Genomic DNA, 15,795 nt, shown 5'->3' on the forward strand with positions numbered 1-15,795 from the left:
AGAAGCCCAGAGAAGGAAATGTCATCACCAACTGTTTCACAGGTACTAACAATTGTCTTGGACACTACACTTTCTGAGCCAGTGCTGTCCAACACAAATGGAGTGGAAGCTACAAAGAGAGCCACACGAGTACTTTACATTTTCTACTAATCACATTTTAAAAAGTAAATAGAAATGGTGAAGTAAACAGCAAAGTGAAATTAAATTTTATATTTTATTTGACCCTAAGTATAACTTCAACATGTAATCAACACAAGTCTTAGAAATCAGATGGGTATTTTCTTTACACTTAAAGCATATTTTAATTCAGACTAGCCATAGTTCAAGCCCTCAGTAAACACAGGTGGTTAGTAGGTATAGTACTGGAGAGCGCAGTTCAATGCCTCAGTTTTCTATTGGAACTGAGAATAAAACGAGGAATAAAACTGCCTAGGTCACTGAATGGATTAAGAGAGGACAAGGGAAACACCGTGCGTACTGCCCTGCACTCCGCCCAGCACGTAGGGGGCGCGCAATAAATCTTGGTTTCTTTACTCTTTTCCTTTAACGCACCGCCCCCTTCAAGTCTCCGCCCCTTTTCCCGCCCCCTTCAGGTTCCGGGCGGAAGTAGTGCTGTTAAAAGCAGGGCGCTTTGCAGTATCGCTGCATTTTACTGCAGTGTGGCCGGCTTGCGTGTCGCGCGCACTTTTGCTTCATTGGCTCTGCGGGCCCTGCTCCAGGCGCTTTACGGCAGTGTGGCTGGAGCTGCCGCTTTGGGGGCCGCGGTTTGGTCGTGAGTGGAGGGAATCCGAGTAGCCAGTGTTGACTGAGACTGCAACCATGGACGTTGGGGAACTTCTGAGCTACCAGGTATGACGGTCGAGGAGGGCTGGGGGGACCGTCCTCTCACCCAGGCAGGAATCGCAGGACCAGAGTTCCTTCATATCACTCTCTCCCATCTCTTCCCTGGGCCTGGGTCCTCTCATTTCTCTTGTCAACCAGGTCCCTTCCTCGAATTTCTCCTGGGTTCTTTCAATTAATTACGATCCTCAAGGCCCGGACCTCTTTTTAACTTCGTCTGGGCCTCTTCTCACCCAACCCTGAGACTTGACTCCCTTTCACTTTTCTGAAGGCCCCAGACTATCTTCACAACCATTCCCCTTTAATTCTCTGCTTCAAGTCACTGAGTTGAGGATCGTGGTGGGAGAGCACTTTCTTGCATTTGAGTATCAGCTTCTCTACTGATCGGCTCTGTGGCTTTGGGACAAGTTCTATTGTCTTCTTGGAGCCTCAACTTCTGTATGTATAAAACAGAGACAGTAATAGCTACCTATTAGGCTAGTTTGAGGACTGTGTTAATCAATGAATGTGAAAGCTAATTTTAAAGTGCAGAAAGTTGGACACATGTTAATTGCAGTTGTTGGCAGATGTTTGACTTTCTCACATGTGATGGATCCCTAGGACTCTTGTCCCATTTGCTCAGAATACATGTGGGGAAACTGACCCAGAGCGTAAAAAAGACTTTTCCAAAGTCACTCAGTAAGAGCTTTGATTAGAGATGAGGTCTTTTGGCTCCCAGCTCAACCATTTTACCTTTCTTTGGTCTTCTTAAATGTCCAGTATGGTAGCCACTAGCCACATACAGCTGTTGAACACTTGAAATGGGACTAGTCTGAATTGTGTTAAATTACACTTTCTGCCATAAGGGTGGTGTCATCTGCATATCTGAGGTTATTGATATTTCTCCTGGCAATCTTGATTCCAGCTTGTGCTTCTTCCAGCCCAGCGTTTCTCATGATGTACTCTGCATATAAGTTAAATAAGCAGGGTGACAATATACAGCCTTGATGTACTCCTTTTCCTATTTGGAACCAGTCTGTTGTTCCATGTCCAGTTCTAACATTTGCTTCCTGACCTGCATATAGGTTTCTCAAGAGGCAGGTCAGGTGGTCTGGTATTCCCATCTCTTTCAGAATTTTCCACAGTTTATTGTGCTGGGAGAAATATCAATAACCTCAGATATGCAGATGATAACCACCCTTATGGCAGAAAGTGAAGAGGAACTAAAAAGCCTCTTGATGAAAGTGAAAGAGGAGAGTGGAAAAGTTGGCTTAAAGCTCAACATTCAGAAAACTAAGATCATGGCATCCAGTCCCATCACTTCATGGGAAATAGATGGGGAAACAGTGTCAGACTTTATTTTTTCGGGGGCTCCAAAATCACTGCAGATGGTGACTGCAGCCATGAAATTAAAAGACGCTTATTCCTTGGAAGGAAAGTTATGACTAACATAGATAGCATATTAAAAAGCAGAGACATTACTTTGCCAACAAAGGTCCGTCTAGTCAAGGCTGTGATTTTTCCAGTGGTCATGTGTGGATGTGAGAGTTGGACTGTGAAGAAAGCTGAGCGCTGAAAAATTGATGCTTTTGAACTGTGGTGTTGGAGAAGACTCTTGAGAGTCCCTTGGACTGCAAGGAGATCCAACCAGTCCATTCTAAAGGAGATCAGTCCTGGTTGTTCATTGGAAGGACTGATGTTGAAGCTGAAACTCCAATAGTTTGGCCGCCTGATGTGAAGAGTTGACTCATTTGAAAAGACCCTGATGCTGGGAAAGATTGAAGGCAGGAAGAGAAGGGGACGACAGAGGATAAGATGGTTGGATGGCATCACCAACTCGATGGACATGAGTTTGGGTAAACTCTGGGAGTTGGTGATGGACAGGGAGGCCTGGCATGCAGCAATTCGTGGGGTCGCAAAGAGTCGGACATGACTGAGTGACTGAACTGAACTGAACTGACTGACGCTTAGAATAATCAGTATAAAAAAGTAAAATTTTAATATTGATTACATGATCATATCAATTGCTTTGATTATTGATCATACTGATTAAATAATCATATATGGGTAATGGGCAAAATAAAATATATTCAAAATAAATTTTACCTATTTCTGTTGACTTTAAAATGTTGCTACTGGCCTTTTAGTGTGGCTACTAAAATTACATATATAGCTGGCTTCTCATTTTCCTTGGACAGCTCTGCAGTAGAGAATAGGGGACTAAGAGCCATGTGTCTGGAGCTCTGTTGCTTGGCCTCTCTTGTTTTGCTGCTCCCTGACTGCTGTGACCTGGAACAAAATATTTAACTTCTCTCTGCCTTGGTTTCCTTATCTTGTAAGTGAGGGCAATGAAAGTACCTATCATATAAGTCTGTTGTGAAGCTGTTGTGAAATGTGAAGTGTTTGGAGCAACGCTTGTCAAAGAATAAACGTTAAGAATGTTAGCAATTATATTCATGCAGTTCCCTCAGCCAATATATTGTACCTAGAATTGACCTTGGAGACTCTGGACATCATGGGAAAGAACTTGTAAGCAATGGGAAGTATGTAGCCAAGTGCCAAGTGATTTCCTTTTTAAGACAGTTATTGGATGTGAAAGAAGAACGGAGATAGGTGGGTTGAATGAGTGGTTATATCTCTGGTGGCTCAGACGGTAAAGAATCTGCCTGCAATGCCGGAGAACTGGGTTCAATCCCTGGGTCGGGAAGATCCTCTAGAGAAAGGAATGGCAACTCATTCCAGTATTCTTGCCTGGAGAATCCCATGGGCAGAGAAGCCTGGTGGGCTGCAGTCCGTGGGTTCCAAAGAGTTGGACACAACTAAGGCAGTCCACTGAGTCCCAAAGAGTTGGACATGACTGAGCGACTAACACTTTCACTTTGATGCCTGTTTGGCCTACACATGAGCACACTCTTCATAAAATGGGCTTCCCAAATGGCTCAGGTGGTAAAGAATGTGCCTGCCAATGCAGAAGACACAGGAGACTCAGGTTTAATCCCTGGGTCTGGAAGATCCCCTGGAAGAGGAAATGACAACTCATTCCAGTATTCTTGCTGGGATAATCCCATGGACAGAGGAGCCTGGTGGGCTGCAGTCCATGGGTTCCAAAGAGTTGGACACAACTAAGGCGGCAGAGCACTCATAGAACATTAAAGCTTGAAAAGGTTCATTTATTTGCTCAACAAATATTTATTGAGTATGTACTTGCAAGGCACTGTATCCACTGATATACAGCATTGAACAAAACAGACAAGGTTCTTGCTTTGTGGAATTATAATCTGGTGGGGAAGTAGTAAGATAAGAGTAAATAAATGAGAAATTCAGGTCATGATAAGTGCTTTGAAGGATACACAGGATGTACTATGGAACTGGGCTGTCTGATGTAGCCACTGGTCACATGTTATAGTGAACTCTTGAAGTGTGGCTAGTTTGAGTTGAGGTCTGCTACCCATGTAAAGTATACAGTGGATTTTCAAGATTTAGTGTGAAGGAAGTGATGAAAAGGTGACCAAAGTATATTAATTTTTATATTGATTCCATGCTGAAATGATGCTTAGGGTATATTGACTTAAAGAAAATTATTAAAACTAGTATTATTGTCTTAAAGACATTTAAAATGTTTTTAAATTTAAAATGTGGCTACTAGAAAACTTAAAGTTATATATGCATAAAGTTATATATACATCTTGTGGCTTTCAATATATTTTTGTTGGGCAGCGCTGGGTTTTTTGTCTTTTTTTTTTTTTAATTGTTGGGCTGCACTGCACAGCATGTGGAATCTTAGAGATGCCCGACCAGAGATTGAGCCGGCACCCTCTGCAGTGGAAGTGCAGAGTCCTAACCACTGGACCACCAGGGAAGCCCCGGACAGCACCATTAAAGAAAATAACCCATGGAAGTGGGAGACAGGACCTATTATTTTTAGATAATATGGTCTGGGAAAGACTTTGAAGAGTGGACATGATAAGATGGTTGAGAAGGAACCAATCATGTGAAAAGCACAGAATAATCAAAACAGAGGGAATAGCAAGTACATAGACTCTGAAGTAGAAGGTGGTGCAGCCTGTTCGAGGATCAGGAAGAGGACTGATGTAGCTGGAACTTGGTAAATGAGCAGGGGATTGAAAAGTGATGAAATTGGAGATGTAGGCAGATGACCAGCTGTGGAGGCCTTGCTGTGGGCCATAATAAGGAGTTTGAATTCCATTTTGAGAAATGTTACAGACCCCCCTCATTCAGCCCCCATATTTACAAATGAAAAGTGAACCCCATTTTGGTAAAGGGACTTCCCAAAGGTTGTGGGCCAAGGTAGTGGCAAGAGTCAAAACCAGAATCCTGATCTTATTTCCAGCTCTGTTCATTCTCTACATGGCACTGTTCATGCAGTTTTCTTTCTGTAAGATCGGTGTCCACTCCTCCTGTTTCTAAAAGATGGTACAGTCTAGAATCCAGTCCATGATAAATCAGACGCACCCATCCTCTTGTGGAAAGTCATGAGGATCACCCAAGTTAATGGCTGCAAAAGCTCTTTGAAAGCAGGAAGTTTTTATAGACATGAAAGATGGATCGCATGCTTGCATCCTATCTCTAAATATAACAACCCTATGTGGAGGACTGTTTAAAATCTCTGCTGTACAAATGAGACAACTGAGGTACAGAAAAGTGCCTGCCCCAGAGCTGGCGCTCCTACCCACTGTGCTGGGCTGAACTAACGTGCTTTTAGATAACGTCCTTACATTAATTCTCAACATGCTCTTTGAGGTAGATGGCATGCCCGTTTTATAGAAAAGGAAACTCAAGCTGGAGGGGTCAGTTACCTGCCCATGATGAAACAGTAAGGAGCAGAGCTAGAACTGGAACCAATTGAATACCCAAATCTAGTTTTCCAATTTTAAAAAACTTTAAAAATTGAACTATGGTGCATGTACAGACGAATACACGAATCTTAAGTGCTTTTGATGTTAGTTGTCATTTACAAAGTAGACTGAGCTTGGCCACTAGCATTCATTTCTCAGGGACAAAGCTCTCTGATTTGAACATCCCCACCCCCAGAGTTTGATTCAGTAAGTCTCCCATGAGACTTAGAATTTGCATTTCTAACAAAATGCCAGGTGATGCTTAAGCTGCGGGTCCAGGGACCCCACTTTGAGACCCCCTGGCCTAGAATGATCTACATTCCTCTTAAAATTTTCTCCAACTGAGACATTTCACCTCCCTTTTCATGGCCATTAGTTTGCAGTATTTTGAGTGTAAGCAAGCTATACTTCTCCCCCTGCCATTTAAGATAGTGAGAACAAATCAGTTAATCTTTCTGGGCCTCAGTTTCCTCATATGACTAATGAGGGAAGATTAAGTAAGTTCCTCTGAGCTCCCTTCTAGCTTTAAAATTCTGTGATAACTAATTATTTAGGCCAAGAGCTCCAGAGATTTCAAGGGATTTAAAAAAAAGCTTGATGTAGAAGGATGAATTGGGGCTGAAAATCTGGGAGACTTGAGTTTTAATCCTACCTTTATCATCATTTATCTGGATGACTCAGGATAAGTCCCTTCCTTTCTCTGTACATCATTTTTTTAAAAAAATCACGATTAATATACAGTGAGATTGAGCTCTATGACTTCTTGTTCTTTCCTTTCCTAAAATTCAAAGACTAAGGTAAATAAAGAAAATCTGTAATGTCAAGATGTTTATTAAAAGTATTTGACGTTTTTTGAGTGCTTCCAAAGTCTCACTTTTGGGGCAGCTTGGTGGGAAGATTGCAATTTTCTACTGAGATTGGTTCTTCTAATAATAGAGTTAGGCAGCAAGCGCCTCAGTATATGCCTTATATCCTTGACATATGTTAACTATTCATTTGAGAAGACAGGAGAATTACAATGTGGACAGGAGGTGGTGGAAAAAGTCTTAAAGAGGAAACTAGTTATGTTCCCAATATGGAAATGTACTTTTTTGATGCCTTCAGGCTTAGACATCTCATCAAGAAGTGTGCCCAGCAGTTCCTTGGCTGAGAAGTTTCTGCTGCATAGACGCGTGTATGAACTCCGGGGCATTCTCATTAATACTAATTCCACAGATGTCTGGAAAAAGTTCTCACCTCTGAAGTTTTCCAATAAAGAATTCTCATTTAGTGCAGTTTGGCTCAGTGGGAATGACTCGCTTTGTGACATGAGAGTGTTCTCTTTGAGGCAGATTGGGGTCGAGGACCCTTGGTTTTGACAATATTGCAGACACCCACTCCTCTTGTTACTTATCAGTCAGTAATAGAAGAGTTCCTGAGATTGCAATGGCTTGTTGGAATCTAGAGTCTTTCTCCTTTACCCTTCTTATTTCTTTCTTTTGAAATGAAAAATTTTAATGACAGTAATTTGACAGGAGTAGTATTAAAAGAAAGTGTTCAAGAAAAAGGAAATGATTACCCCTAATCCTATAAATATTTTCATATTCCCAGAGGACTTTTGTGCTTTTTATGACTATAGCCATTGTATATATACTGTTTTGTGTTCTATGTTTTAACATTGCCAGAAATATTTTGTGTTTCTGCATGTTATTTTTAATGTCTGCAAACCTTTTTTTTCTTTTTCCGCTCAAGTCATAGGCCAACCATTTTCTCCTAAATTGTTCTTCTATAATCGAGTACTTAGGTAGTTTCCAGGTTTTGTTCTTGGAGATAATATTGCTGTGAACTTCTTTATTCAGGTAGCATTTCCCCCTCACATCTGCTGTAGTAATTATCAAATGATTGGATATGCCTGGAGAGGGGATGCTGGAAATGGATTTGGTTTGGTTGTTGAGGAAAAGGAGAAGATATTGGAATCTCAGCCCTGATGAATGAATAGAAGTTCTGTGGGTAATGAAGGGGGCTAAGGGGTCATTCTTGACTACGATTAGGGAGTACAGAAGCCCTGAGTGAAATGCACGGAGCGTTGAGCGAGTGAAGGGGAGTGGCGGGAGTTTGTCTCAGCTGCAGGTGTCAAGCAGTGCACAGTGCTCACGTGGGATTAATCCCTTATCAGCTGACAGGGCTAACAGTGGTGTGTGTTCCAGTTTTCCTGCAATCCTGATGATACTACTGCTGCTGCTGTCGCTGATAAGTCGCTTCAGTCGTGTCCGACTCTGTGCGACCCCATAGATGGCAGCCCACCAGTTGTCATAATTTATTTTTTTCTCATTAATCTAGTAAGTATATAAAGTGTTAGTTCATTTGCTTTAATAAGCATTTTTTTCCCTTTGTTTATCATTTGTACTTCTTATCATCTGCTTCTTTTTCCTAGAGTTGTAGTTTATAACTGTGCTTTTCTGTTGTGTTTTTTGTTGATGAAAAATTTTAGGAAGACTGGACACTGTGCTCAGATATATCTTTTCTTTGGTAGCCCCGTTTTACCCAAGAACTCTGAGAATATTATCCTAATCGTGATGTCTCTTACAGCATCATGAAATAGGCTCCTTTTGCATGACAGTTTAGACTAGTGCTTTTCAAAGTTACTCATTGTTAGTGGGACTATAAATAACAAATTGCTATTCGTATTGATGTTCCCATTTCAGGGTGTTTTCTGTTTCATCTTCTGGGTCACTTTTTTGTTAATGTTCCCTCCTTCCCTTTGTGATCTTACCTTCTCTCTTTCCCCTGGTGAGTTCCTTTTATACTTGTAAAATACATTGTTTTTATATGCCTCCTTGCACTGGGCAGTGAACTGAGAGGCAGGGACCAGCACCGGAGTGTCTCACTCATAACTGACACCTAATAAATGATTGTCTAATGATTGAGTGAATGAACTAGTACGTGGCTTTACACATGCCTTTTGGAAAGCTTTTGTTCTAATATCTTGTCTGCTGGCTGGCTTGTATCTCTTTGCTTTCATGTTAGACTTCAAGAAAGTTTGCTTCAAATCCATTACTTCAGTTACTAAATTGTCCTCTGCTTCCTTATCATGTCTTGCTCCTCTTGCTACAAAACCTACATTCCTTAAAAAAAAAAAACAAAAAAAACCCTTTTAATTTTGATCTAACTTTAAACTTACAGAAGTTTTGCAAAAATAGTATGGAGAGTTCCCATATGCTTCTCAAATAGCTTCCCTTAAAGTTATATAACCAGAGTACAGTGGTCAAAATCAGGAAATTAACTGATATACTGATAACAAACTTATAGTCTTAAATGTCACCAGTTTTGTTTGTTTTGTTTTCTAACATATATTTTAAATGCTTTCTTTTTTAATTAACTTTTTATTGAAGTATTGTGGATTTACAATATTGTTTTAGTTTCTGGTTTACAGCAAAGTGATTCAGTTAAAACATATGTATATGTACATGTATATATTTTCCATCATGGTTTATTATAGGACCCTGAATATAGTTCCCTGTGCTATACAGTAGAACCTTGTTGTCTATCTATTTTATGTATAGTAGTTTGTATCTGCTAATCCCAAACTTCTAATTTATCCCTTCCCACCCCCTTTCCCCTTTGGTAACCCTTAAATTTGTTTTCTCTGTCTGTGAGTCTGTTTTGTAAATAGTCCATTTGTATCGTATTTGAGATTCCACATATAAGTGGTGTCATGTGGTATTTATCTTTCCCCTTCTGACTTACTTCACTTAGTGTGATAACTTCTAGAGCCTCGTTATTCTTGACTCTTCACTAGAATTTGATTCTGTAACCCGGTTCCTCAGCTTAGAGGAACTCATCCATCCTTTTGTCCTTCAGCAGCTTTATATAAACTCTTGGCGCACTAGCCCTGATTTAGCTTTCAAGTGTCTACTGAACCTTCTAACCAGATGCTCTGGTATCACATAATCCCCTGCGTCTCTCCACCAGCCCACTTATCACCTACCCCCGGTTCTGCATTTCAGTCAAGGGTATAGCTGCCTCCGGCTGACTTGAGAAAAACCCTGGACCTATTTCTCAAAGATGAAAGACAAGGTTCTTTTCTGTATGGAAGATACGAAGTTTCAAGTGGAGGGCTAGCTCCTCTCTCAGGAGTCAGGAGAGTGCTAGGATCTAAAAATGCTTAAGCCCCCGTTCTGGCTGTCATGGAGCTTACCCGAAAGGGAAGCGCCTCACAGATTTGAGAATTGATAACAGAGGTGTCTGGTGGGCTGCAGTCTGTGGGGTCACAGGGAATTGGACATGACTGAGTACCTGAACAATAGCAAACAGTACACAGTGCCACTGAGTGATCAGGAAGTCGGGCAAAGAGGCAGGAGCAGTCCTGCCCTTGGGAAGTTGGGAAGGCTTTGCAAGGGAGTTGTGGCTTCTTTAGGAGCCTTCTCTTTATCCTTTCTATTTCAGTCACCACCATCTTAGTTTACACTCTTGGGACTTTGTCAAATAAGTAGTTTTCTAGTAGATCTTATACTGGCATGATAAATATTGGTTTATTTCCTCCATGAGCCCACCCTGATCATAGCCACTGTCCCTACCTATTTCCGCTTCCTTGGAGATAGGTCTTATTGAGATGCCTAATTTTGGAGGTGAACTTAAGGAAGCCATAGCTTTCTGCAGTCTTTCACTAGATGTCACTGTTTAAATTGGGGGATTGCATTTATAAGACCCCAGTAGAGAAGTTGTCACACGTGAAAATGACTGCTTTGGAGAATGTGGATGGTTCAGAATAGCTCTGTTGGAGAAAATAGTTCAAACACATGCCCTTCTGAATGTGCTCATTTTAGACATCTTTTAATGTTTAGTGTAGTGGGTGAACCTTCACTCTGGGTTAGACAGACTGCCTGTGTTTGAATTCTACCTCTGCTACTTGACTTTAATTAATATCGTTAAGCCTCAGGTCTTCATCTTTAAAATATAGATTGTATAATAGAGTCTGTCTCTGCCCCACCATCTTTTAAAAAAGCTCCACTTTACCATCTTTTTTGAAGATACAGGATCAAATGAGACAGTGTGGGAAGTGCTAAGTGGTATAGTGCCTGACATATGGTAAGTGTCCAGTACATGCTAGCTGTTAATTTTATTATTGATATAATTATAAACAACACCGATGGTATAGCAGAAGGCAAAAATGTTCTTCTCGAATTCTGCAAAGCTGCCTTAGAATTCCCAAGGTCACCAGTCCCTTGGAGATTAAGGTTTAGAATGCTATAAAAGGATATGAGAACAGTTTATCACCCACACATGCCAACATGTAGAACTGTTCTCAATAGATTAAAGTATAACCCTATTCTACCACAGTTAGCCGCCACTGATATCAAGAATTATATCATCTACACAGTAATTCTTTTCCCCATGTCGCTCTAATATTACTAAGATATCTCAGCTTTCCTCTTTTCTAGTGCCAGGAATCTCATTTACAAATTACTCCTTTCTTTTTCTTTTTTCCCCTTAATGTTCCTGAAGGAAGTAATTGGTTTTGGTCTGAGTCTTGTACAGCTGTAGGGAAAATGGAATCAGGAGGAGATACAGCAGGAATTCTCTTAACCTTCTCCAAGACCAGCCATTTGATTCTAGTATTTCAGCTGAATAGTTAAAGAACATTTTCTTTTCCACAGAGTTCCCGGAGCCTGTTGGCCTAAACTTTGGATTCCCAGCTCCAGTGTGGGTTGGTAAATAGAAACTGGATTACCTTCCTAGTGAGTTCAGTGAAAGGTCTAGTAAGACTGCCACGGCGCAGTTTCATCTCGTAACTCATTTTACATGGTCAGTTGCCTGTAAGCAGATTGTCTGCTTTGGCTCCTCAGACTTTCCTCCAAGCACCCGTCAGTGTCCAGAGTCAGGGACTGAACTGAGAAGGATTTGAAATAGAGCACTCTTTATGATGCTTCTCTCTGACTGTGTCTGACTGTATTCCAAAGACAGGTGTGATCAATTATTGAACACTTTGACATAATTCATGGGCTCATTCTGTTAGTACATAATATTGAGGATTGATTACATTTTTATTTGACACCCCTGCTCCAGTTAAGAGCAACTAAGTTTAGAATCACTTTTGGAATCTTCAATAGACTTAACCATTAACAGTCCATCAGCCCTCTGCCGGTGGTGTAGCGTATGTTTTTAGGGTATTGTGACACATGTTCACAGTCAGGCTGTGAGCCAATCCAGATTTTTGAAGGCTGGTAAATTTCATTGGGGCTTCCCAGATGGCGCTAGTGGTAAAGAACTTGCCTGCCAACATAAGAGATGCAAGAGACTCAGGTTTGGTCCCTGGGTCAGGAAGATCCCCTGGAGGAGGAAATGGCAACCTACTCCAATATTCTTGCCTAGAGAATCCCATGGACAGAGGAGCCTGGCAGGCTACAGTCCATAGGGTCACAAAGAGTCGGACACGACTGAAGTGATTTAATACCTAAATTTTGTTCGAATTGGTAATCCGTATTGAGCCTTTCATCTTTGAATTATTCAACACAGTTATGAAATGCCTACTAAACGCAGGGTGTTTTTGTAGACACCAGGAATAGAGTGATACACGAGACAGTTGCAGTCCCTAGTCATTAGAGAACTTATACCCAGGGAACCAAGACAGAAAATAAAGAAAAACAAATATAAATAAGAGCACCTAAACATGCAAACAAATAATGCTAGAGAAATAAAAACGAGATAACTTTAAATAGGGATATGAAGAGAGAAAAGGGCTGATGAAATGGAGTGATGGGCTACTATCCTAAGTTCCAGAAGGGCTCTCTCAGGAGATAACATTGAGGCTGATAATGAATAACGAGCAGGATCCAACCACATGACGAGCTGTGGGAACAGCAACGTAAGCCAAGGGGAAAACCACTGCAAAAGCCCTAAGGTGGGAACAAGCTTGTCATGTTCGAGGCAGTATAGGTAGAGCGTGGTGAGTGAGGAGGGCAAGGACGGAGCGGTCTGCTCTGGGGAGGATCAGTTCAGTTCGTTCGCTCAGTCCTGCCAGACTTTTTGTGACTCCATGGACTGCAGCACACCAGGCCTTCCTGTCCATCACCAACTCCCGGAGCTTGCTCAAATTCACATCCATCGAGTCGGTGACACCATCCAACCATCTCATCCTCTGTCATCCCTTTCTCCTCCTGCCCTCAATCTTTCCCAGCATCAGGGTCTTTTCCAAGGAGTCAGCTCTTCGCATCAGGTGGCCAAAATATTGGAGTTTCAGCTTCAGCGTCAGTCCTTCCAATGAATATTCAGGACTGATTTCCTTCAGGATTGACTGGTTTGATCTCCTTGCAGTCCAAGAGGCTTCTCCAATACCACAGTTCAAAAGCAGTTCTCCTGGGGAGGATGGGAAACCCTAAAATGTTCAGATGTTATTGTCAGTACATCGGGACGCGATTGAGGGATTGAAGCTGTGGAGTGACACAATATGATTATGTTTTAAAAGACCACTACATCTGTGGAATGGAGGCTGGATTGTTGGGGAGCAATCTGGCTGGCTTCATTGTTCAAAGAGGGTGGAATTCACCTTTGTGCTGCAGACGGCCGCAGCTGAAGCTGTGCTCTCCCTAGAATAATTGCTTTCCCGCCTAGGTTGTTTTCAGAATCTCCCAATTCTAAACATTTAATCTGTGTTCTGGCTTAATCAAGAAGCAGCACTTTTCCTAGTGCCAGGCTTGGCAGGGAAAATGTGGGCATGGTGCCTTGTGTTGAGCACCCTGGCCTGGAGAGAATGAAGAAAGCAGCCTCTGGTGGACCTGAGGACAATGCAAGTGACCCTCAGCACCTGGTAACTTGTAGGAAGCTTTGGAATCCATAAGCTTTATGTGCCTCTGCAAAACAGTTGCAGATGGTCTGGACTGATGATTAAATATCGCCACTGTTTTGCCCAGATCTGCTCTGCTGTGACCATCCTCTCCATGTCTGGTTTTACATTACAGTGAGTAATTAAAGGGGCACCGCCTTTCTGGTTACTTCCAGGACATCTTTTTCAGTTGGCTTGAGGAGAATTTCAGTTTCTGCCAGTTTTATGAGTGACTGCTGTGAACAGTCGTTGTAAATGGCTACTCTTTGTTTTCAAAATTAAAAAAAAAACCCAAAAAACAAAACTGAAAACATAACAACTTGAAAAGAACTCTCTCTAACGAGAGGGAATAATTGCCTGCCTTTGCCATCTCTGCTGATTCTTCCAGTGGGAGTTCTGCCATCAGACTTGTCACAGTTAGTTGGCAGGGACTTTTTTTCCTGAGTTAGCACGTAGAGATCTGAACGGGCAGAGATAACACAAATTAGCAGTGGTACAGGCCTATCTGCAGAGGAACAGATTTCCTTCTGACCAGAGGTGCTGTTGGTGGGCACCATCTAATTTTCTGTGCATCTCTTACCACTGATGACAGCACTTTTCTGCAAATAAAAAGAATTGCTTAAGCACCACCCGAGCTGGGCAGTTTTTACAAGACTTGAGAGTTTCAAAGGCCCTCAGGCTGCTTAGCCTGCCAATGTAGTCCCTGAATATTATCTTTCTGGCTTCTCACTGGGGATCCTTATACCTCATTCAGCATAATGAACTTAAGGAGACAGAAATTCTGATTCTTGTCCCTCATTTTTTTCTTTTTCCAAAGATTTATTCTTCCATCCCCACAGAACTTAAAAGGACACAGAAGGCTCAGTGGGGGGGGGAAAGAGATGGTGTCTCCCTTCTGGCTGATGTGACTTGTATGAGTGGTCGGATTCCATAATGAAGATTTCCATCTTCTTGGTGCCTGCCCCATAACTAGAGGTTTAAACATTTTGTTTAAATGAGTAATTTTCCCCCCTACCTTTTCTGTGTGCTTAGAACCACCATTAGAGCAAGATGGAGACTGGTTAACAGTCTGATATTGGGCTCCATATTCTAGTTGTGCTGTTGGCAAGATGTTGATGAATTCTTATTTTAATTGAAAAAAAAAAGCAGTTTTTAGCTGTGGTTCATTTTGTGTGAGGTGGAGGCACTTTGATTACTGAGTATGGGGAGTATACCTTTTTTTTAGGAGCTTGACACCAAATCTAACAGGATAATATCAGGAGGTAGATGTGCAGCTGGTCTGGAAGTATTACCTCTACATTAGAGGTAGATTTGCCTTCAATTGACAGATTATCTTTGTGTTTGTCGGAGAAGGGGGTCACCTAAAGGGTTAGTATGTTCCTGATTTGAAGCAAATGAAAAACAGCTCATAGAGGAGCTTGTAGAAATTGTCATACTTTCAATGAAATAAAAGAATATGTGTTTTCTCCTTCCTGTGTCACCAAGGCAAAAGAACAAAATAGAAGGTTGGGAACCACAAGGTACTGAAGAGCCAGGCGTTGAGCTGTTTGATTTGTCACATCCTAAAGGCAAGTCCAGGAAGACAGTATTCTTATTTCTGTTATATAGGTGAGGAAAGAAAGTTCACACAGGTTTAGTAACTTGCTCAAAGATACCCAAGAAGTAGGTGGTAGAATCTTTTTCCTAATTGAGGGCTTCTGTGGATGAAGGTGAAGGTGAAGTCACTCAGTCGTGTCCGACTCTTTGCGACCCCATGGACTGTAGCCTACCAGGTTCCTCCGTCCATGGGATTCTCCAGACAAGAATATTGGAGTGGGTTGCCATTTCCTTCTCCAGGGGATCTTCCTGACCCAGGGATCGAACCCAGGTCTCCCTCATTGGAGGCAGACGCTTTAACCTCTGAGCCACCAGGGAAGCTGGATGAAGGTAGCTTAAAAAAAGAAACACCCTAAAGAAGAGAATGCAGCAGAATGCTGCCATCACCCTGCCTTGTATTCACCTGTGCTCTGCCACGTGTATCATTCTTGTCCAGTAGAGCGCCACACACTGGTTATCAAATCCAGGGCAGTCAAACACCGTGCGTCAGTTACCAGTCCCCGGGGAAGACTTCAAATGCTGCCCTGGCGTCTTGGTATTGGAGCTGCCAAGGAAAGCACAACATAGGCAAGCACTGGATGGAACAATGCTTTGCTCACAAAGAGAAGAGACAGAGAAAGGTCAGCTCCAGTAGTGTGTGCCAGTCCCTGGTGGCTAGCAGGGGCCTCCCCGCTTCAGTGATGGCCGGCTGGCCTGTGTGCACCCCTCTTTCTTATAGCAGCA

At 42.1% G+C, this 15,795-nt stretch overlaps 1 protein-coding gene across 1 annotated transcript in view; it reads left to right on the forward strand.

Moving 5' to 3' along the window:
* The first annotated feature begins 403 nt into the window (after nucleotides 1-403).
* The window catches only part of CTNNBL1 (catenin beta like 1), a 161,630-nt gene continuing 146,238 nt past the window's right edge, over nucleotides 404-15,795 (forward strand). Inside the window, exon 1 of the mRNA XM_069546951.1 lies at nucleotides 404-849. Coding sequence (XP_069403052.1) covers nucleotides 820-849 — 30 coding nt within the window. The 5' untranslated portion in view covers nucleotides 404-819. The remainder of the gene's footprint in view (nucleotides 850-15,795) is intronic.

This window comes from Ovis canadensis, chromosome 13 (genome assembly GCF_042477335.2).
Source record: "Ovis canadensis isolate MfBH-ARS-UI-01 breed Bighorn chromosome 13, ARS-UI_OviCan_v2, whole genome shotgun sequence".
NCBI lineage: Eukaryota > Metazoa > Chordata > Mammalia > Artiodactyla > Bovidae > Ovis > Ovis canadensis.